Source organism: Propithecus coquereli, unplaced genomic scaffold (genome assembly GCF_000956105.1).
Source record: "Propithecus coquereli isolate 6110/MARCELLA unplaced genomic scaffold, Pcoq_1.0 Scaffold415, whole genome shotgun sequence".
Lineage (NCBI taxonomy): Eukaryota > Metazoa > Chordata > Mammalia > Primates > Indriidae > Propithecus > Propithecus coquereli.
The window spans coordinates 816,040-840,665 of NW_012149897.1; the positions used below are offsets into that span (position 1 = coordinate 816,040).

A 24,626-nucleotide genomic window follows, 5' to 3' on the forward strand; every position below is an offset into this window, starting at 1 on the left:
TCAGACTTAAAACACTAATCTAACTGCATAAACGACCCTTGTCTTAGATGGATGTCTAAGAGTTACAAACTAACAGAAATAATACACTTTTTAAGGTGTGTTGCTATTTTAAATACAAATTTAGTTAGGTCATTGGTAAAAATGACCTGCATATTTTTAAACCATTAGTAGATGGATGTATTTTGTGTGTCTGTGCGTGTGTGTGTATGTAGTGGCCAAAAGGTCAAAAAACCTTGGGACTATGGTGCTATAATTTATAAATAACATAACTCAATGCCAATAAAAGCTCACTTAGTTAACCCTGGGCCAGTTCCTCTATTTGCCAAATTTGATTTTAAAACCAGGATTTCTTGAGGAGATTAGGAATAGAGAATATTCCCTTTTCCTATGTCCTTTCCAGCAGGAACATAGATGTTCTTTCTCTTGAGCTCTGTGACACTGTCTCCAGAAACTTCTCAGTGAATTATTTGGAGTGGAGTTCACGACAGGTGGGAGTTTCAGAACTGAGAACCAATTAAAAAGGGTTCATTCACTTCCACTGGGGTTTGGAAAATAGAAAGTATCAAATGTTCATTGGCCACGATGCTTCGGCTGTTGTTGCATAACTCTCCCCTGACTGGCATAAAATGGCTCAGCTTTGGCACATTTGACGCCGTGTAAGTGGGCACTTGGCTTACGTCTGGTTCAAGGGCCAATGAATTTCAGTAGCAATCAGTTCTTCAGGGAAGGGATTTTCAAGAGAGCAAAACTCGGCTCTTTCCTTTTCCCTTTTCTATCCTGTCTCATTTGCTTTCCATTTTACGACAAGACACACATCCAGGTCCTTTTGCAAAAACCATCTGAAACGTCCTATCTAGGCCTTTTACATCTGTATGGATGTGTGGGATGAGGGCTGCGCGAGGATGGGAAGAATATCCTGGCTTTACTGCTTCCTATTAGATCATAAAGGTGAGCTTAATAGCTACATCATTTAACATTCTGACCTGGGTTATAGAAATATTACAACATCATGCAAACAGGCTACAGTTGCGAACAAATCTGTTTTTATGCTTCAACTTCTCTCTTTCTCTTTACTGTAAATTCTGTGACTTTGAAGCTGGTTGTCCCATTAAAATCTAATAAAGCGTTAACGTTATCTCGTATTCACTAAACTAAGGCTTGTCTTGCAGGGTGTCGAAGTGGAAATGTACTGCCAATTAGCTGATCTTAAACCAAGAAGGTGACAAATAACATGAATATACTTAAAACATCCCAAATGCTTTCTCCTCTAATTTTTATCTTTTTTACTGATAATGTGTGTGAGCTGATTCCCTGATTTGAAGGCTTCTATTCTTTAGAGATATCTTCAGATGTATGCATGTTCAATACCCTTTCACATTAAACTTGCACCCACTACTTTGACGTGAAGCTTCTCTATTTTTGAAAAGAGAAATTAAAAAACCTTTAACACAACACCAAAAAAAGAGAAAGTTCACCTAAAGGAACTGTCCTTCTGAATATGCCAGTGTCCACTGCCTTCCTCAAATCGTAGCTGTAAATAGCGCTGGGCAGTGATACAGAAACCAAGTTTCCCTGTTGCTCAACACAATCAGTAGGATTTGTTGTTTGCTTGTTATTCATACATATCTTCAGGAAATCTGGGATAAAAAATCAGGATGTCCAAATGGTTTCCTCCCTCTCTCAAATTGCTATAGATCCTAAGTGTTTCTGTAACTCTCAGCTACAAAGAGTGTTTTCTGTGTAACTGAAACATGCACATGTGGGGATATGCTTTAGAATTTATGAACATTTGGATTACAAAAGATGAAAGATGAAAAGTTTCTTTCCCTCAACTTGGGATTCTTTGAGATATTATTCAAATAGCTTCTAAATAGGTAAAAAGAACTTAGCTGAGGTTTGAGCAGAAGGCAATGGCTGGGGAAGCAGGTCTACATCCTATGGGAAGAGGAGCCCTAACGAGCTTCAATATAATCTCTATTCCAAGAGTTGGTGATGGTTCCAGAAAGTGATGGTGGCAGTGGTGGTGTGTATTACAGGGGGCAAGTCATTGAGGGACTGAGGGGCCTTGGAATTCTACCACTACCCATACCCTCCTGCTTGGTTAAAATGCTTGCCGAATAACTGGCATTCAGTAGATACCTTTCAATCTGTTCAATGCTCTCAAATATTCAGAGAGTTGGGTAGAAACAGCAGAAAGAGCAGTCCTGGGAATAGAGTATTTACTTATATAAACGAGTAAGCTAGGATTATTGTTTAAACCTAGTTCCAATCAGGTTAATATTAATGACTTAGGAAACTTGCAAGGGGCTTAAAAACAGTATTTCAGTTTCTTTATAGTCAATAATCTCTTGTTATTAATAACAGTGAAAAATACATTTCCTAACAGCACTGACCAGACCCATGACAGTGTCCCTAACCATGAGCAAAGTTTCCAGTGATTTTCAGTTATGAGTAAAGCAAATGAAGTCTCCTGACATCTCCCCTTGCTCACGCACTCACATAAGCAATTCCTTGATCATCATCCCTACAAGTGAATAGCATAATTTGAATTGATGGCACAAAAGTCAGTTGTAGTGAAATTATAGTCTGAGGCCCCTAGCAGTAGCCTGAGAAGAAATCTGAAACAAAAAGAGCCTAGAAGACAAATAACAAGTCACATGCAAGTACCACATGTTTATAGGTGGATAGTCCTTACAAATTTAAGATCACATATTTGCCACATATTAACACAGGAAATCTCCCAAGAATTGAATGCATGTACGAGCCATTGAATCAGACTTCCTTCAAATAATTACAGGCAGTATAAACAAAGGCTAATAGACCATTTATAAATGCTGTTTGTTAGCAACCAGAGCCCCCCGGGAGCTACCCATGTGTCTGGGGACATTAGCAGCTGCAGCTGGGCTGCGGTGGAGGGGGAGTATCCTTGAGTCTTGTGTTCTGCTTTGCTGCAGTGATGGCAGGATCAGTCTCCAAACTCTCTGACATTTTGTCACAGATGATATCCACAAGGCGCTCAAATGTCTGCTTGACATTAATGTTATCCTTGGCACTTGTTTCAAAAAACTCAAACCCTGGAAGAAACACACAGAAACACAACTTGGTCATTTCATGTTTCTGAAATTAATTAGGACTGGATTGTGGTTTTGAATGGTGATAAGTTGATGGTGGGCCAGCCAGCAGTGGACGTGGGTTTGGTGTGGGTAAGAGATGAGAAGTGGGCATGAGGTGCCATTTGAGCAAATGCTACCATCTCTACCCATTAACCATGAACAAGAGTTATAAAGTGGAATCAGTGATACTCACATTTTTCTCTATCAATTAATTTATGTCACCAGCATGCCTGAATAGAATTTTTAAAAAATCCTTTCCAAGAGTTAGTAATGACAACATTAAGAATTCTCTGTCTTTGCTACCTTTCTCCCACCCACTGCCCATCATGTAGCCTCTTGCAATCTTTCCTAGGACTGGTATTATGTGGCATTCTTTTCCAAATTGTAGATTCTATCAAAATTATTAATTTTATTTTTTTCATTAACTGGAGGCTCAAAAGATTTCATGTGCATATTCTGCTGCAAAAGAGACTACTAAGCTCCAACATAATCCAGCTGCAACTTTTTCCCTGCCTGCCCTGCTGTTGCCCAGTGATGGATCTGAGAGTGGTAAATTTTCAATATCTAAGGACACAAGGTGGCACTAAAGAATCATAGGATTTGCCGTAAGCCTGTTTCAACCTCCTTTAGGACATTTCTGAGTACTGTTATCGTAACAGCCCTCCAGAGCTTTTTATACCATTGCACTTACCAACTGGGTGCTGATTTTCCCATAGCTTCTGTTATCCATCAGCAGCAATGTTTTTTACCAACATCTGGGGATGGACACTTGATACATTTCAAATGAGCTGCCAGAATTGTGTGACGGTACAAAATGCAGTGACAGTTTTATACTTCTTCTGATGTGTCACTGTACCTGGGCAGAAGCGGCCTTAGCACGCTGCTCTGTACACAATCTTATCACTCTATTGTTTGCATTCACATTCCACTGGCTGAGCTTGCCAGTCAGTTGCCATGACAACCTCCCCACTAGGCCAGCCAGGGATTGCTCTGGTCCATTCAGGGGACGTTGATTTAGGATGTGCTGGCCTGAACACAGAAAGGCTTTTCTAATCCATTCTAAATTTTACACCCTATAAATCCTTCTGGTTACATCTGGCCCTATCTCAGAGGAGCCACATGGATTCACAGTGATTAAATCATGTGATTTCATCCCAGCTCCTGGGGCCAAAGGACAAAGCACAGACTGATATTTTGCATCCGTCTCAAAAATCCCTCAGATAACCTAGAAATACTTATTTCCTTAAATATTATTGAAAGGATAGACAACAAAAGGCAATTCTCATGAGTTAAAATTTATAATTTAGTTATGATACTATTTGGTCAGATGACTACATCTCAAAGTTGAATTTCACTAGCTAATCTATTGTTAAAATCCAAGTAAACAATTGCAAGATGTGAGCTGAAGAACATTAGTAGATCCAGGTTCTATAAAATAGAGGTGGATATTTCAAACCATTTTTGGCTTGTATTTCTCTTTCATTTTATCTCTCTGGACAATGATCATACAGCTCTCTTATAGTCTGCATTTCTTTTTCTTTTTCTTTTTTTTTTTTTTTTGAGACAGTCTTGCTCTGTTGATTGGGCTGGAGTACTGTGGCGTCAGCCTAATTCACAGCAACCTCAAACTCCTGGGCTCAAGTCATCCACTTGCTTCAGCCTCCTGAGTATCTGGGACTACAGGCATGTGCTATGACGCCTGGCTAATTTTTCTGTTTTTCGTAGAGACAGGATCTCACTCTTGCTCAGGCTGGTCTCGAACTCCTGAGCTCAAGGGATCCTTCTGCCTCGTCCTCCCAGAGTGCTAGGATTACAGGCGTGAGCCACCCAGCCAGCTTTGCATTTCTTTATCTACAGATAAGGCCATCTGGTATTAACAGAGCTCTCTTTTCTAATGTCAGTACAGTCTATACAGCCGGATCATTCACCTTCCAATAATTTGATCCAGATTCAGGGGAGGGCAATTATGAATCTAAACCATATCCTGTTGCTAAGACATCAGAACTATTTGCTTCTTGTGAGGATTTTCCCAGAGCTAACAGGAGGGTGCTTTGCACCATTAAGATACCAAGAACCCAATGAATAATTCAAGATCCCTGGATGAGACTTTGGAAACAAAAAATCTCAGAATTTGGTACAGAGTTCTCATTTACAGGTTCAATTCTCTCATGTTTTCTGCTAACATTTCTTATTAGCGTGATTTGGGAAGGCACTGAACTTGAATGATATCATAAAAGACTTAGCCATTATGAAAAGATGGTGGTCCACACAAACCTTTGTCGAATGTGACTCCTTTGCTCTAGGCATTGAGACATGTTACGAGGCTGGTGTACAGCTTGATGTTAGTAAAATGATCCTTGATCTCAAAAGCCAGAATGCTCTCAGCTTCTTGACTTTAACCTGGAACCCTAAGAATGCATGGCTAAGGAGACAATATCCCAGGGAGAGAAAACCTTGCTATAATAGCACCCATTTATTCAGCATGGTTGAGAAGGAGACACCAGAGTATGGTGAGAGAGATGGATTATCAGTCAAAAGATGTGGGGTCTAGTGCTACTATCAACACTTACTAGTGTTGAGACCATGAGCCAGTCACTCTTTTTACCCTCACTTTCTTTGTTTATGACATTTGCCTTACTTAATTTACATGGTTGTCATGAGGCTGAAATGAAAAAATGTAGGTAAAAGTACTAAGCAACCTGGAAAATGCTATGATAACAACAATAGTAATAATAAACTAACATTTATTGAGTGATTACTATATAATAGATACTATTCGAGGCACGTTATACATTTTAACCCATCTTATCCATTAGTAGGGGCCATTATTTTTTTCAATTTACTGATCAGGAAATGGTGGCACAGGATGGCTGAGTAATTCGCTCAAATATTTCCTTGCTCAACTAGTAAATGGCAAAGCTGGAGTTTGAACTATGAACTTGTATGCTCTCTTGCTTCCCCAGTTACCCCGCAGAAGCAAGCTATTATTTTGTTTCAGTTGAATTGCAAGCTCTATGTTAATTAATAATCACAATATATACCATAAACGTTCATCAATTTAAATAATTAGGAAGTAATTAGCTAGATTTAACACTGTTAGTGAATCAAATGAAATAATCTTTTCCAAAGATCCCAAAAGCACTGTGACATCTTGTACTGCTTAAGACTCATCAAGATGGCCATTGTGACATCTGTATCTTTATACAGAATTATAGAATTAGAGATATAAAAGGTTCTGGAAATTAGGCTGCCTCTCATTGACCAAATATGTTGGGCTCTCTTGTCATAAGTTTGTCATAAAATGAGATATTTAGGATCAAAATCATTAGTATTTTATCATGTTGTTTAGATTCAGGGAGAATGAGTGTTTAGTGTGTAATACATGATTTTCTATCCACGTGTCTCAGTGTCTTCATTCATCACCCGCCTGTGAGCTGCGCATGCCCACAGACGTGTGTGCCCATGGGCACTTACAGCTCACGGCCTAAATAATAACCATAAATCCGACCACTATAGCCTTTATCCTTCTACTAAGTGGTTAGATTTTATGGTCATTACCTCGCAATATCTCAGTATTTTAACATCGACTGTAGAAACTGAGCTTGTCCTCAGAAATCTTTAACCTCCCATCTGTACACACCAACATCAGTGGGCAGCCAGCACATCAGTGAATGATGCTTCAGAAACAGCCTTTCTTGTAACAGTTTGAAGATCACTTCCAATTTACTGGGTAGGAAAGTATGGGTCAGCAAGATCAAATAAGTAGCCCAGGGTCACACAGCAAGCCAACTGTTACGTCTGACACAGATTTACTGATAAATAGGTTACTGACTTAGCTTCCAGCATTGGACACCTGTCTCTCAGACTACATCATCTGGTGCTAATACTTGTAGCGCACATATATTTCTTCATCAGCAAATCAGTGAAGCCTTTCACTTAACCATAGAAACTCTGATCATTCTTTCTCATTCTTCCCTTAACAGAACCTTCCTAATTTCTCTCTGGCAGAGGCAAAGCACTTCCCAAGTTGGATGAGCTTGGCACTGTGGTCCAGCACATATTTGTTTTAGGACTTCTCATGCCTGATCCTGAAAGGATTCTTCCTGCCCTTTTCAAAAGCCATTCTAAGCATGGCTGGACACTAATCTATATGTTACCACTTACTTCACGTCCCCTTGATGTTAAGGACTCGAAGAAGCTTGGAAAGATTTTTTTTTTTTTTAAACGTGTTAGCTATGCTGAGAAAAGAAGAGAAGAAGCACAAAGCCAACCTCTGTCCTCTTCATGATGTGTGTGTCACTAAAGGAGGTGACAGAGAGTGCAAACCAGATTTCACTCTAGTGCCCAAGGGGTGTGATCCCACAACGTGACTTCCTAGGCGCGGAGGTCCACCCACATTGGAATCACCTGAAGTGCTTAAAAGCTTCTAAACTCCACCCCACACATACTGAACTGGAATCAAAAGGGGCAGATGGGTCCTCAGAATATGCATTTTTAACAGGTTGCTTAGGTTTCTTATGCACGTGAAAGGTTAGCAGTCACTCTCCTCTGTACACCCACGTTCATAGCAGCATTATCCACAATAGCCAAAAGGCAGGACCAACCCAAGTGCCCATCCTCCTATGAGTGGAGAAACAAAATGGAGTATACACATACACTGCCTCATTCAGCCTTAAAAGAAAGGAAATTTGGACACATGCTATAACATGGGTGAACCATGAGGACATTATGCTCAGTGTAATAAGCCAGTCACAAAAAGACAGATACTGTATGGTTCCTCTCATAGGAGGTACTTAGGGTAGGTAAGTTCACAGAAAGTAGAATCCTGGTTGCCAGAGGCTGCGGGGAAGGGAGTCCTGGGGATTTGTTGTTTAATGGGTACAGAGTTTCAGCTTTGCAGGATGAGAAGTGTTCTAGAGATTCGTTGCACAACAATGTGAATGTACTTAACACTAGTGAACTATATACTTAAACATGGTTAAGAAGGTAGATTTTATATTATGTATATTTTACCACAATTTTAAAAAAGATTCACTATCCTCTGATAGTGTTAGAATTTAAAATGACACCAGCCTCTTTGGAAAACAGTCTGGCATTTCCTCAAATGGTTAAACACAGAGTTACCAAATGACCCAGAAATTTCACTACTAGATACTCAAGAGAAATGATCACATAAGTCCACCCAAAACCCTGTACATAAATGTTTATAGCAGCATTAATCATAATAGCCAAAAAGGAGAAACAGTCTAAAATGTCCATCCACTGATGAATGCATAAATAAAATGTGATATATCCATATAATTGACTATTATCCAGCCATAAAAAGTAATGAAACTGATACATGCCACCACATGGATGAACCCAGAAAACAGTATGCTAAGTGAAGGAAGCCACATATAAATGACCGCGCATTAGTGATACATGATTCCATTTATATGAAATGTCCAGAATGAGTAAATCTATAGAACCCAGGACTGATGTAGGGAGTGAGGGGAGAGGGGGAGTGAATGCTAATGGGCGTGAGGCTTCTTTCTACAGTAATGAAAATGTTCCAAAATTGAATGTGACGAAGGTTGCGTAGCTCTGTGAATATGCTAAAAATCATTGAATTGTACGCTTTAGATGGGTGAATTGTTCGGTATATGAATTATATCTCAATAAAGCTATTATATATATAAAAAAGAATGAATCACTATCCTAAATGAATGAGAATGTTTGTTGCCCTTAAAGATTCTCCGCAGAATCTCCATGGCTGATTGGGGAAACCGTGCCAGTGACAGACACTGACGAAATCCTCTACCTGAAATGTCTCCCTGTGCCCAATAAGAACCCTTCACACAGGTGTTTAAATCCAACCCTTTTTTCCTCTGGCCTCAGTGGAGGAGAAGAGCAGCTGCTGCTCCGGGAGGGCACTCGAATACGTTCTGTGCATGTGAAGAACATGCGCCCACGCTGCCTGGCGCGCTGGCGCTCTCCCCTCCACTTAGGAAGGAAGGTCCTTAGAGCAATGGAAGCCTCAGAAGTCTGCTGCCTTTTCAGAGTGACGCTCACAGGGCAGCCGGCAGGGTCTGTAGGCCTGAAGCATGCTGCTCACTGAGGTGGCAGGCTTCAGGCTGTTACTCTGGCACTTGAAGAGCACTGAAATGTCACAACACCCCACAGAGACTCCATTACACTTGTGATTACCCTATGTTAACGGGAATAATCACGACTCCAGTATCAAGTATTTAACCACCTTTTCCTGCCCCTTTCTCCAGAGCATTAAAACAACCTCATAGGCAATACTTGATTCATTCCCATAGGTCAATAGCTATACCACGTTGTGAAAGGCTGCCTGTTTTCATTAAGATGTTCTGCCGCATTTTTGCTCTTTTTTCACGCCAGGAAACTCTTAAGCACAGTTTGGGGCACTCTGATCTTTTAAACTTATTTTGAAAGAAAAAATTACACTGCCATTTTTTTCTGTGGCGGGAAAGTAGCTACTAAAATCATAATGCAGTAAACAATTTACATCTCTAATTGTTAAAAATCTATAATCTGTCCTTAAGTTTCTATTCCCAAACTCCCAAATCAGAAGATCTTCTATTTCCAGATTCTAGTTGCAGTTCTGATGTCTTGTCTCCCCTTTCCTGTGGAATTGGATGAACCGGAGCTGCAAGGAAAGGCTATTCTGCTGCTGGGTGGGTGACATTTGGGCCAGAAGTAGGGAGTGCTGAGCAGCAGGGCAAACTGTCATATTATTAATAGCTTGTCCTGCGCTGGGCCCCAGGCCAGAGACAGGCTTTAGGAAGAGGAGTGGGTAAGGCTTTTGATCCACTTGTCTGAAGAAGGGCCAAAGAAAGCAGACCAAAGCCAGAGAAAAGCAAGAACAGGAGCTCAGCCAAAGGCTAGCGTGGCTTAAAAAAAAAAGAAAGGTCAAGTATTTCAGTCCTTGAGTTCTTGCCTTTAGCCAAGCACGACCAGATGGTAGCTTTCTCTTGCTTCTGTCAGGATTCTGAAACTGTGCAAGCGAGGGTCATTCCATGGCCTTCGCAAATCCTGATCCACGTAGAGAAGGTTTCCTCTCTGCCCTTCCCCTTCCAGACATGCGCTTCCCCTCTGCGTAGCTGGGAAAAGCTCCATTCAGCACTGCAGAGGGAGGAGCTGTCTGAGCTTGCTGGTGTAAAGGCTGCACATGCTGCCAGTCATCATTCTCAGCAGGGTTAAATCCAGGCCCCACAGCCTGTCATTCGCTTCCCACCACCTTTATTGACTTCCCCTGACCTATCCACGCCCAGACCCACACGCCCCAAACCCCTGCTTCAGCCAGGCTTGTCCCCTCCTGTCTCGTGAGTGGACTCGGTACCAGCCCCTCTGCAGCTCTGCCCGTGGAGTCTCCCCTTGAAGCAATCTGCCTCATCCTCTCTCGCCTCCCAGTCCAACTTAACCTTCCAGGTAGAAGTTCGCTGTGTGTTACATCTGGCCCTCAGATGGCAAAAATCTTAATCTTGAGCCAATCTTTTAAAAAACAATCAGTTTTTTTTAACATAAAAATGCAGATTTCTGAATTATCTTTAAACATCGGCATCATCAGTGGGTGTGCAAGGGCACACGCTGGTAGAGTCTGGCTGGCACACTTCAGCTGGACATTCCAGTGCCCACAGGTGCCTATCACTCCTGGTTATCTTTCTGACGTGAAATCCATGTTTTCGTTGTCAGTTCTCTTTGCATGTGCAGTTATATTTCTTGGCATCCACGTATCTATTAACAGTGGGAAATGAAAGCTACTTGTTCGAAGAGAAAGGAGAAAGCATTTCTTTCCTTTTGTGAAAATGTTTTTCCTATGTATTTCATCTGCAAACAAATTGTGTTTGAATCCTCCACCTGGCTGCTTTGCTCATCTAATTATTTACATCACCTGCCTGTCCCCTGTAGCTGTCTGAGCTTGAACTCTTCCAGATATATCTGGGTTCCCACTCAGCTCCCAGGTCTTGTGGGAGTCCAGCCCACACTGAGCATTACCGGCTCTCAACCAAAGCTTTTTCTACCATGTATTTGGAACTTAGTTGCTGTTTTGTGCTAAGAATAACATTTACATAACATAAAACTCACTGTTTTACCATTTTAAAGTGTCCAATTCAGTAGATTTTAGTAAACTCACAATTTTGTGCAACTACCACTATCTAATTCCAGAACATCTTCATCCCCTTCGAAAAGAAACTTCTTTAAGCAGTCACTCCACATTCCCTAACCATGCCCATACTAGGTGTATTTTGCTCCCCAATTAGAATGTAGATTCCATAAAGGCTTCTCCATATCCCTCGAAATATTTAACACAGTGCCCAGCACGAGCAGGTGTCCAGCAGATGCTGGCTAATTACAGGACTGATTACTGTTAATTGGCTGGGAGAAGCGGGGGAGTGGAAATGGAGAAATGGAAGGAAAGTGAATCACTTTTTCCTTTGTTCGTGGTTATGAAGTGACTAAACCTGTAAGCAATTTTGTCCATCACATTATTTTTAGATGGCATTTAGAAAGCACAGAATTCCACATGATATCATTTTGGTTTTGTCCTATGGGACAAAACGATATCAAACAAATTAAACCAACTCTGTTCACCCTCGAGGAAAAACACATTTCTGAAAAATTTGAAGAAATGCACTGTCACTGCACTTCAACCTCTGCACTAACAACTACTAAAGTGTTGAGAAGTCGAGGTTCTGTCAGATTGGTTTTTGTAAAGAGATAAGGATCATTTATGATTGGCGGAGGGGCTGCTTATTTGTAAACAGTGCCAAGTGTTTTAAGAGTTCGTTATCTTAAATGGGTTAAATATTCCCTTTGTAACTTTGTAACATTTCAATAGGCTTTCAATGATAAAGGAGATAATATCTAGCCCAGCCTACTTACGAATTGTCAATGAAAACATCAATAACTTTTACTTGTATTGGATTTTCAGTTTATAATAGCATTTATATGCATTATCAATCAGCAGGTTATTTTTGCTGCAAGGGATACATATGAAATAGAGCAAATAGTATAATACATTTTTAATTAGCAGGGCCCAAACTAATGAGATTTCGTTGTGTCATTCAAGGATGTGGAATCTTAAATATAACTAACATTTATTGAGCACATACTATGCTAGGCATCCTGCATTTATTTCCTAATCCTGGGATCAGCCCCCATGAAGGAGGTATCTTTACAATGCTCATTTTACACTTGAGAAAACTGGTTACATCACATATTTGGTAAACCAGCACAAGAACTAAAGTCTGACTCAGAGCTCACCCTCTTAACTTCTGCACATCCCCAATTCCACCTTCGTATATTCTGACAGTGCCCGCTGAAACATCATAGAATTATAGCTGTTGGTTTCCTGAAAACGCTTTTGGGGTTTGTTATACATCCTAATATGTTTTAAGGTCTACCAATTCTTAAAATCAGGAAATTCTTCTCAAAGTCTAAATCGAGTTCCTTTCAGTAGTAACACAGCCTAGTCCTCCTTTCCAGACAGATACAGAAAGCTAGGTGCAGCTTCATACAAATGATTTTTCTTCATATAATGATAAATCCTGAAAATTATAATTAAATCATCCCTTCTCTTGGTAAGCCTGTATCTGGAAAAGGAACTCTCTGTTCGGCAGCAGCTGGTTTTACATTGAACCCTCCAGGCAGGGGATGAGATGATGATCAATCTTTCTTTGGATGGTTACTTCCTTGTCAAATAATGCCGATTAAAATTAAAGGCAAAAGAGACACACAGAATAGGGTGCAGTATCTAGATTTAGTGGGGAAAAGTATTCTGATGGCTTTCAGGGATGAAATATCATAGTTTAGTCTGCACATGGATGGGGCAAGGTGCCTACAGGCACCAAATAGAGTGTGTCTTTGGAATTTGGGATTGAGGAAATAAAAAGTCACCAGCTGAGAATAAAGTTACTAAGTAATTGCTACAAAGTCCATGACTTTAGCCATCTGCAGAAGTAACTCACTCACTCCAAGATAGGATTAATAGATGATTTTCTGTTGAGAACAGAATACTTCCCAAAATCCATCAAAGTACTAGGGTGTCTCCCAAACCTCCTACATGGAGGGCAAGAGTACTCATTTAGCTGTGGTCTAATGAATTATAAAATTTCTTAGGTGAGACGATCAAAAGAGAATAGAGTTGGTCTGCATGGAATCAAGGAAAAGGAGAGTCAAGAATTGAGGGTATTTACTGCCCATTGTGGTCACGGGGAAAGGAGAGGGTGCCTCGGCTGAGCAGTGAGAGTATGCAGGTTTGCCTGCCTGTTCAGCTCCATTGGGATAAGAGAGCATTGTCCTCACTCAACTGTATTCCTTACTCTCACAGGCCTGGCACATAATAAACACCCAATAGAATAAGAAATAAATGAGTGCACATCATTGAGTTCCCTTTTGTTTGATCTAGAGCCACTCTGAAATCTTATGAAATTGATTGCCTTTCCTAAGGGTATTTTTTCTATTGATAAAAGTATGCACTGATTATCTGATAGAAATATTACCAACTATGTGGCATTTACATTTCCCAGGGCAGATGATAAAAAGGCATTTTAATTAGAAATCAGTCCTTTGTGAGTTTCGTTATTGTGACTTGTTCCCCTAGTGTTCCCAGCTCTAATCATTTTACTCTGAGAGAAAGGAAATCACACTGGGCAGTGTGCAAAGCTGAGGAGCAGACAGGGACCTCTGCCAGCTGCACCCAAGTACACATTTCACAATTCAGTGTGAGCAAACAGTCCCTGATTTGAGCTCTTTCAACTCTCAACAATTAGGAGATTAAACTCTATCTAGATGCTGTGTTTATATTTCTTATATCTGATTTTAATTTTAGTAACATTGATATTGCACTTCTCAGTTTCTGAAAACCAAATAAAAAATGAAGCTATCAGTTTACACAGACTCTATTATGTGGAACTGGATTCATTTTTAGACATTTCACAAAACAGGTTTGCAAGTTTGTGTGAATGGGAAGAGGGCATAGCTTGGAAGATCATCCTAAGAGAAGGAGCAAAGGTGGGATTTCTGGGCCAAATCCAGCGAAGGAAAAATGGGGGATGGAAAATTTTGTGAAATGGGGCAGGAGATGTGTAAATGTGAGGTTTGTTAGAGAATAAGGTTTGATCCACAAGTCTTAGAAAGACAATGGGTGTTTGGAAGCTCTTTAGTAAGAAGAGGCCTTCCCATATTGCTGGTCCTTACAACAGCTGAACTTATGGGAACCGTGACACCCCAGCGGTCAAAGCGGGAAGAGAGCTGGATTAGTAAAGAGGAGTACAGGAAAGCATACCCAGATTAGTGGCGTTGACTAAGAAGGCAATGAGTAAAATAGGGATTTGCCAGGGTCTTGAGAAGTCATTCACTGGGGAATGTAAGCATATAAGCAGAGTAGAGGTTTGGAAAGAATGGAGTGTGCAGAACCCTGATGTCAAAGAGGAAAATGAGTGTACCACTCAAAGGTGCTACATGGATGGGGTTTTATGGGTTGGCTGACCATGTTATTTGTCCTCCAAACTGACTCACTTTTGAGATTGAAAGGGGGTGCTTTTAATACTTGCACTAGGAAATAAGCATAAAATGGGGCTGACCTGAGCAAACTGGGGTGCATGGTCACTATATTCATAAGGGGCCTGAGGAGTGAATTTCAGTGGCCAGTAGAGAGAGTGGAGATCCATTGGTAATAAATCAAAGACCAAGTTAACAGGAATTGGGGAGCTTGAGGGAGATAAGAACCAGGCAGAAGTAGTATCCCTTCCCTTCCTACCTCATGGGTATGACCACACCTAAATAATGTGGCTGCACATTAAATTGTATCTTGTTGGTTTATTTTATACCTCCTGGGAATACTTAGTCAAAAAGAACTTGAGCCAGGGCGAATAATGGCAGGGTGGCCTTGCTTCTCCTCAGAGGCTGCGTGCACACAGGTACTTAGAGCATTTAAGTAGCATTGCTGCGACTCCCCGCTGAACCCAGAAGTTGGCAATCCCCATTCTTTTATAAATACTACAATTAAGATTTAAATCTTTCAAAGCTGCTGAAGAACAGAGTCAATGCATATTTGGCGCAGTCGGTTTAAGTTTTAAAAATAGGCTTCAGGGCAATGCCATCCTCGTTAGAGTTTCTGGCTGCTCAGCCTGGCTTTATTATGGAATTGTTTTTGCAGGGATAAGGGGAGAAGGATTAACACTGAAGGAAAAACCATCATCCTTCACTAAAGCGGGGTGGCCAGAGGCAACAACACGGGTGTGAGTTTGAGAGGAAGGCTTTACAATGGCCGAAGGGAGAGTGTGTCCACCACCAGGGCTGTTTGTGCTTCTCTGGCTTTGGTGCCCCAGCTAACTAAACAGTCCCTGGCAGGCTGAACTGACGCTCTAATGACAGGCTGAAGCCTATGAAATGAAATTAGCTATAAAAAATGTGTGCACCATCAAACCATTAAATCAGCCGTGGTCTTTTGCTAAAGAGAAGGCTCACAATGCAGGCATATAGGTAGCCAGAACAGCCAGTTCTTACAATTTGCTTTACTTTTCTGTACCAATTTCTTGTGTTTTACAAAAATGCATTTAATGGAGGCAACTCTTAAAAACTAATCTACTCTCATGAAAAGGAAAAGGGTGGGGACTTGTGCTATGCAAAATCCTCTTTTTGCTAAAGAGCCTCTGAACTTCCATTGTCCTCCTACCATTTGTGGGTCAATGCTTATCAAAGCATTTAAACAATAATTCATCATCATATTTAAAAGTACGGATTTCAGAATTCCAGTGCTTTGGTTTAAGGCTAATTCTTTCCACTTGTTTTCTAAATCTTGTCCCATCTGCCCTTATGACTCTCCATCAAGTATCTCCATTCTGCCTGATTCTCTGCTCTCTGCCTTTTCTGGGCGTCTTCCCTTCTGCTTGTTAATATGCTGATTGCACTCCCAAATTCTCCCTTTGTGATGACTTCAAACAGTTACTCAAGCCAGACACCTGGTGTCATCTTTTATGCCTCCATCTCTCAGCCTCTCAGATACAGACATTCACCAAGTGTTGTTAGTTCTACCACCTAAATAGTGTAAAAATATCCCTCTGTTTGTATCCCCACTGCCACTTCTTGGTTTAAGCCTGTGGTCCTCAACTTTAACACAATCAAGTGAAACACAAGTGCCTGAATCAGGGGTTTGCAACCCTGGCTGTACATTAGAATCACCTGAGGAGCTAAAAATGCACACAACTGCCTGTGCTCCAGTGTCAGAGATTCTTATTTAGTTGGGGTGTGAGTGTGTGTGTGAGTGTGAGAGAGAAAGAGAGAGAGACAGACGGATGGAGTTGTGGGCATGATTTTTTAAATGCTCCCTAGGTGATTCTAATGTACAGCCAGGGAGGAGAACCCCTGCTCTGGGCCCTCACCATGTCTCACCCGACAGCCTGAGCCTGCTGTTAGACTCTACGCTTCTTGTCCTTACCCTCAAATCCATCCTCTAACCAGTGGTCTCCAAACATTTTAAATTATATAATCCTTACCATTTAAAAAAAAAAGATTCAACACTGCTCTAATACATGAAATCTTTTTATAAATTATATAATGTACTATTGAACTAGTATAAAACATACCCAATAACTGAAAAATAATTTTAAGTTGAGATACAAATAAGTAGAAGTATGAATATTTTCTGTACCCCAGTTGATCTTAAATTCCCAAATTTGGGAAATACTGCCACAGTAATTGGTCTAAAGTGAAATCTGATCTTGTGAATCCAGTGTTTATAACCCAGCGCTGGTTCCCCAGCATGTGTAGGAGACAGCCCCAGGTTTTTAGCCCTGCGGACAGGGCTCTCCATGATATACAAACTTTCCCAGGCTTACATCTCTCCGGAGTGCCATTCTTTCTGCCTAGTGGGACCATCATCTGTTTGTCTACCTACCAAAATCCTTTTCATATTTCAAGACCTGATTCAGACATTGTCTCCTCTGTGTGACCTTTCTCAGAGCTTCCAAACAGGGGGATATTTTTAATCTTATGAGCTCTTTTAACACTGAGTCTATATCTCTATTTTGACACATACTGTCTTTTAAAAGTCTTTGTTTAGGTGTCTCTCACTAGACTAGAATCTCCCAGGTGGCTAAGGAGTTTTTCAGTTTATTAGTTGGTGAAATTCCAGAAATCTGGGCACATTTTGCAAAGCAAAATTATGTATTTAACTAAGATTGCATTTAACAGAATTTATTCTTAATAATGGTCTGGTTATTTTCTGGCATCTTCCACTGAATTATGTGGATCACTGGAAGATTGCAGGGTGCAAGATCAGAGTGTAAATAGATTTACCAGCTACATATGCCCTAATTTCCTTCTGGACTTTAAGACAGAAAACTAAATTCAGTTAAGACCTATTGTGTAACTCAAGGGTGTGCCGATTGAAGTGTGGCTTAGCAGGCAGGGAAGGTGTGATGCTGCTATTTTAAATTTCCTCAGTGGAAAATGCATAAAGAGAATCTGGCTGCTTAGGGTCAGACCACATGGATCCAAAAGTTCAGGGTTCCCAGGACTATACAAATTCACACTGCAGTCACTGCCTTTCTCTCTCTTGCCTGGGTTGGCAATGAGAGACCAGGGTGGTTTACACTAAAAGGTTCACGGGAACAAATCAGAGAATCCCAGAGTCAGAGTTCCAAGTCAGGCACCCTGGGGTCACTCAGCAGAAATCAGAAGCATGGTCACTAAAATCCAAGGAGGTAGGCTCTTCTGACTGGGCTATAATGTTTCATTCACTGAAGACATGTTGTTTCCAAGATGCCCAAACTCTTACCCTTGATGGAGTAGAAATGTGATAGATACAGAATGTGTCTTTTTGTCAGTCTTCATATTCCTAAAATAGAAGCAACTCCTCACTCATAGAGCTCCATGCCCCTCTTTCATCCTTCAAGTTGCACTGGTAGTGATGTTTCCCAGCCCTGCTAACGTGTCTGTAACACTTGAGTATACACATACACTAATATATCGACCACACTTCAAGCTCCGTGAGAGGGAAGATACATGTTTTATGACTTCCCAATATCACTGTAGGTGTTTAATAAATATTTGTCAGACAAATAATCAAAACAAAAAAGTCATTAAATGGGAAAAGAAGGGGAGACAAATTGTATAGCTTGGAGAGATGGCAAAGTGTAAGAATGTTTTGTGGTTTTCAGACATTCTCATGGGGTTTCTGTGCTAGACAAGGAGGCAAATGCAGGGGATTAGTACGTACATCCACAGGATATTATGAAACTTATTTGAAGGAAGAGTAATTGGTAATAGGAAGAAATATTAATGCAAATTTAAAACACTTCAAAACTAGCTCCTTACAAATTATTAATAATCAATTCTCCTCAGAAGCAATTTTAGTTTATCTATAGTGTTTGTCTCTCTGACTACATCTTTGGGAAGCTTAGTAGTTCCTATACTCTCTGCCCTTTCAGAACTTATAGAAATGGTTCAAGTATTCTTCCACCTGTGATTTCAAGGCAATACAAATCCATTCCCTTCCATGAATTTCTTTCTTTGTTCTTATTCCCAGATAAATTACTTCTATTTTAGAAAAACTTGTATGTCTAATTATATATCTCAATTTTTTTCTCATTTAACATTTTATAGTTTTACATTTAAAACTTATGAGATTTTGCATATATTATTGCCATATTATAAATTTAATATAAAATAAAAATGACAAAACATTCTTATATATTATTATAGGTACCTACATATAGACTAAATGTTAAAAACACCCATTGGAAAATAATATCAGTGATAGGGAGTTTTTGGAGAGAGTCAGGAATTGTTGCCAAAGCTCATCATTATCCTAACGTGCAAACCAGTGTTCTAAAAGTTGACTATTATATAAAAGTCACAAAAGTGTTTGTTAAAAATGTATAACTTAGGCTTCAACTTCAAAAACTCTGATGCAGCAGGCTTCAGTTTATATTGGTGAATGTGCATTTGGAGAAGAACCTCTCAGTTGATTTAGCTGCAGGTGATTAGATGACCACCCTAAATCAGTGAATACACACAGCTGGCAGGTGAATGTAGGTCTCTGAAACTCCAGCGTGAGGCCAAGGCAGTCATTAGTTTGTAGGTGGAGTTAAGACCTTGGAATGGATGGAAATATCCAAGGGAGAGTGTAGAGCCAGAAGAGTGGTAGGCAAGGGTAGAAAGCCAAAGTGCAAGAGATAGAAAGAGGAGGAGGATTCTACCAAGGAAACGAATGCGTGCCTGGAGAGGGAGGAGGAGAACAGAGTGCACCATGTCATAGAAGCCAAAGTGACAGAGAGGGTGCTCAACAGGACCCAATAAAACAAAATGGCCAGGAAAGGGAGGGCCAGAAAAATGCTCATTGTTTGCTCCTAGGAGGTAGGGTTATTTTTCATTCCATTCTCAGTACCTGGCATATTGTAAACACTTGATAAATGTTTGGGGAACTAAATTTGATTGGCAAGGGCAGCTGCCATACAAGAATTTTAAAGAGCTAAGCTACAACTTGGTTCCATCAGGAACTTTCATTAGAATGAGCAAATTAATGGATATAACAATCCACAATGGAGAATTAATTGTAACCAGATCGGTAAAGCAGTTATTTTGAGCCATCTGCAAACGTGTGGTAATGACATTTAAAAACAAAACAATGCCTAATCCTTGTGTATATGTGATGACATTCTAGAGAAAGGAATTTTACCAGTAATTTTAAAAAACAAAGCAAAGACCTTTAAAATCTTTAAATTTAGATTGTAAGCGTGGTTTTTTTTAATACAAAATGCTCTCTCATGATCGTTTGTAGAAGCGTGTGTAGTCATGAGGAGACCAAACCACATAAAAGGAGGTAAATGACTCTCCAAGAAAGCACATGTGTTGGTTGCTATGACAACAGCTGGGTTTTTTTTTTATTGAATTGAGAGCAAAAAATCAATTAGAAACCATTGGAAGAACTTGCACAGGAGCATAAAACATTCTGCCTCACAGTTTCAGGAACTTTGCCACATCTGTGTACTGAACGACAAGGGTTTGTGTGTGCCCATCAGTGGAGTCGTAGGGAAAGTCACTCTTGAAGCATTGCCGTCATTCTAACATCCCCTTTCATAACCTGCTCTTCTCAATACCCAAGTAACTTATCAGAGTGGTAAAAAATGTAGGTGGTTACTTGCCTCTTTTGTACCAATGCCATTAAACAATTTTTGGCTCTGATCTATTTGTCTTGGAACAAAACAGTTTTCATTTGTATTTATACAGACAGCCTACATCTCAGTAGCAATTTCTTCCCACACATGGTATGCACCTGGCTAGTTAAGAAAACACAGGGGGGATAAAGCAGCCTCAGGAAGCCATCCTGCCAACCCTCACCCAGGTCTCCTTTCTCTCTTTCCTTGGGGATCTACTATTCTCCTTTCCTATCTTTCTGAGGTACTAAGAGGACTAAAGAAAGATTTCCAAGTTTTTCAAACTTCTTAAAACATTGTTTAATTGCTGGAATGGGAAGAGGCCCTATGACAGAGAAGATAAAGGCTCAAGAACAGCCACACCGAGACCATACATCAGCTCTAGATCACCAGGGGTGCTCTAAGAACATTTGGTGGAAGGGTTCTTATGGTCATCCAGTGATAGCTTTTAGTCTAATGAGCTCATTAATCTCATGAGGAGATGGTCAGGCTTTCAGAGTGGACTGTACATAGTTCATTTATGAGATTACCAAGGGAAAGAGTGACCCATTGAGAGGGTCTTTGCTTTTCCTATTTATCCCAAATCACCCCCTTCATCGCAGTGTTTTTCAAATTTGAGACACATTACTGGGTTTGGGGATCAACTTAGCGGGTTGAGACCATCATTAAAACAAAAAGAAGAAGAAGAAAGAGATTAAGATGGAAAATACAGTGAATCTCAGCAAAAGTTAAAATGTGTTTTGTGAAACTTGTTTCAATTGCTCTCTCTACATATTTATGCACTGAGTTGCTAGATTGAATGTATTTCTTATTCCAGGTCCTGGCCAAAAAGGTTGGAAAGTCAGACTCTGCTAAGAATTGCTCAATGTTCTCAGTGGTCTACAGAAAAAAATGAACAAAGAATTCCGATTCCTTCACTCTAGGGCTGGGATTGTTCCCCAAACCTACAACTCACTTCTGCAACTTTGTGCTAGGCTCTAACTTTTCTACTTACTGTCCTCTCAACTTTTGCTCATCTCAGAGTCCATGCTCCCCTGTGCCCTTTCCTCCTAATGCCTCCTGTCTTTTGTAGTTTCAAGTTCTGCTCCCTTCAGAGACCATTCAAGCCACTTCACCCACAGCTTCTCCATCTCCTCCCACCACTCACCTCTTCTTTGTGGTGCTGCCCATTTCCACGTCTTAGCTCTCCAGTTGTCTTCTCTGCTCCGTGTCTGCCTCCTATCACACTCCACTCCCACATCTTTAGCAATGTCTTCTCCCTCCCTGGGTCTGCCTCCCTCTCCCTGTTGCTTTCCTCTTGGCATCTGCCTTCTAGCTCATCAGCTTCTCATTGGCCTGTTTTTGTTGTCTCGTTCTTTCTGCTTTCTTGTGTGTATCTCTAGTCTCCCCACTTGACTGAAAGCAACTTGAGCCCAGGGACTCGAGTAACCCCATGATGTTTGGCACAATGGAAGGCATCTAATAGGTGCTCAGTAAAAATGTCTTGAGTCAATCAATCATCAATCCCTCCTTTCCACTGAAACTCTACCATATTCACTTCAGGATCTTTCTCTTTAGATGCAATATTTTGTGTCTGAAATTACTGCTTTTCTTCAGCTCTCTCATATTTATTACCTCACTTGATCTTATCTATAAGGATTTGGTTAAGTAGGCATGGGTTATGGTACTCGTTCTTAAGAGATGAGGCAATTGAGTCTTAAAGAGGTTTGTAACAGTGACATGGCTTATCAGTGATATTCCCAGAACCAGAATCGAGGATATATCCTATTCTATTCCATCATCCTCTTCCAATGTAAACTTGACGACAATAATCACACAATAAAATAAGAGGCTCACTCCATGCAAAATGTTGTGTATGGAGAAGAAAGCCAAAGAAATAGTCCCAGGACATAAACTATGTTCTTATGGAATAAGAATTTGAATACCTTGTATTAAGGCCAAAATTCTAGGTATCATTTTTGTTTCTGTAATTGCACTTGAATTCTAATGATACCACAGTAAATGGGAAGAAAGCCACTATCTCCCTATGGAGGATGTGCTGCTTCCAACTGTCAGGTTGACAAACTTTTCATTAATCCTATCCTGACAATTAGCTGGGACTCTGTACAGTGTTACAACTAAGAACCAAGATCTCTTTCTGGTTAATTTGTTAATTTGCTTCTTACCAAGCTGTTCTCCTAAATGTCGGCCTCTCTCAGTTGAGATGACCCGCTCGTCTTCCATGTCACACTTGTTCCCAACCAGAATAACCTGGGCATTATCCCAAGAGTATGTTTTGATTTGAGTTGACCTAAAAGAAAAGGAACAAGCACAAAATGATCAGAGAGAAGAATAACATAATATGAAGGAGATGAAATATATTCCACAGATGATGATAACGTAAAAAAAAAAAAAAATGAATCCCAAATAAATGCCTGACATTTAGAATTAATTAGTTCAGTGCAATTTCACCTTTGAGATATTCATCAGAGATTGCATGAGTCAAAAATCAAGGGAACACTGGTGGTGTACTAAGAACTCTTTTGTATTTGATGAGATTAATGCTACTTCTGCTGCTTCTTTTCCTTCTTGTATACCCACCTTAGGTAATATCTTTACAGCTAGGGTAGTCAACCACCCTGGTTTGCCCAAGACTTTCCAAGTTTTAGCAGTAACAGTCCCATGTCCTAAGAAACCCCTCAGTTCCAGGGAAACGTAGATAACTAGTCAATCCACTTACAACCCATCACACAAAAACATTATTTTGCTTTATCATAACAACTTGAAGAGCTAAGGCAATTGGGGCTTAGGAACTCCAGGGGAATGATAATTTTAAGAAAAAGGAATCATGAACAGTGATATACTCATACCTTACATTTCTAGGAGAAAAATGCCAGGTTGATTAGAAGCAAGATGATAATACAATAAGCTGGCATTTTAAGTGCTATAAATGGGATATGTAGAATTTAGAATAAGCCTCCAGTATGGATCATGATGCAAAAACCAACTTTTGATTTTGAAAATTAGATAATAATTAAAATAGTTTATATTTGCAGGTATTGTCCTAAAAGCTTTACATATGCTACATTAATTTAATCCTTAGACTAACTCAAGGGACATATTAGCATCCTCATTTTACAGTTGAGGAAAATGAGGCAGAGAGAAGTTAAGTAAATAATTTGCCCAAGATCACTCAGCTGGTGAAGTGACAGACCTGGGAAATATGGGGCAATACGGCTCTCAACCCTGTGCTCCTAAACACGTTTCCATACTACTCATTAAAAGTTTGATAAGTGAAGTTTTAGTGCATTTATTGTCATCCAGAGAGAAAGCTGAGAGGGAGCCACATTCTCTAATTCTCCCTTTATATTGGCCCTGTTCTTATTTGGGAACAACAGTCCAAGATAAGTGGGAAAGACATATTGCCCAGGGGGTGGTCAGGAGAGGAATACTGAAATGTTGGAAACCCAAACAAATGATTAACGTTTGAAGGAATATATTTGTAGGGTTAAAAGAGAAGCTTGGGAATGGTTCTACTAACAATTGTCCTTCAGGAGTTTTGAATAGAAAATAGCAATGAGCTGTTCTCAGCTTGAAGAGGGAATAAAAAACAAATAGCTTTAAACTGCAGCAGGAGAACTTTCAATGAGCTATAATCACTGTTCCTCCCTCCTGAGAAGAAAGGAAAGAGCTAAGAGGCACATAGGGTTTTATTCCAGAATATTCCCCTGAACCAAGTACACACAAGTTTTCAAATGAGATTCAAGTGTCTGATGAAATATACTCTTGATTTTATCTGTACATCTCAGAGGCACAGCATATTATATCAGAAAAATCTGGGAGGTCTGACCTTTCTAATTCTGATACCTAAGTTAATATTATATTCCTTTAGCACCAGTCAGATTCAGCATGTATCCATGGCCTGGAGCAATAAAGACAGAAATTCTAAACTCTATATCTTTTCCTCACTGCATCTGATGTGTGGAGTATGTGAAAAAGTGATGAATTCATAGTGAATTAAGGTGTAAAAAAATCCCACACTTGGACACCTTGAATCTCAAATGTTAATATATTTTTACAAAGAAAGTCCAAAGTTTCTTTTAAAGGATCTCAAATCTGATCATATTTCCTTATGTAATTTTCTTTCCATTATCCCTCTGTTCCTATAGGCCTTACAAGCCAAGGGCTAGCCTACTTGGAAGGGCCTTTGGAAGAGAGTCCTTATATTAATGGAGAAAGTTCTAATCCTGGTAGCACAGCCAGAAATCAGATACCCAGAAAGAGATTAGTGATGGAAGTTCACAGGAGAGTGTGACAGCTATGTAAGGAAGGAGCTGGGGCCAGGGTGCAAATGATAGGGCTTACT

At 40.1% G+C, this 24,626-nt stretch overlaps 1 protein-coding gene across 2 annotated transcripts in view; it reads right to left on the reverse strand.

The window, feature by feature from the left end:
* Window positions 1-2,658: 2,658 nt before the first annotated feature.
* The window catches only part of RAB3C (RAB3C, member RAS oncogene family), a 304,856-nt gene continuing 282,888 nt past the window's right edge, over window positions 2,659-24,626 (reverse strand). For both annotated transcript variants that reach the window (XM_012653150.1, XM_012653149.1), the window contains exons 4-5: window positions 22,447-22,571; window positions 2,659-3,074 (exon numbers count right to left, since the gene is read on the reverse strand). In XM_012653150.1, coding sequence (XP_012508604.1) covers window positions 2,887-3,074; window positions 22,447-22,571 — 313 coding nt within the window. In that variant the 3' untranslated portion in view covers window positions 2,659-2,886. The remainder of the gene's footprint in view (window positions 3,075-22,446; window positions 22,572-24,626) is intronic.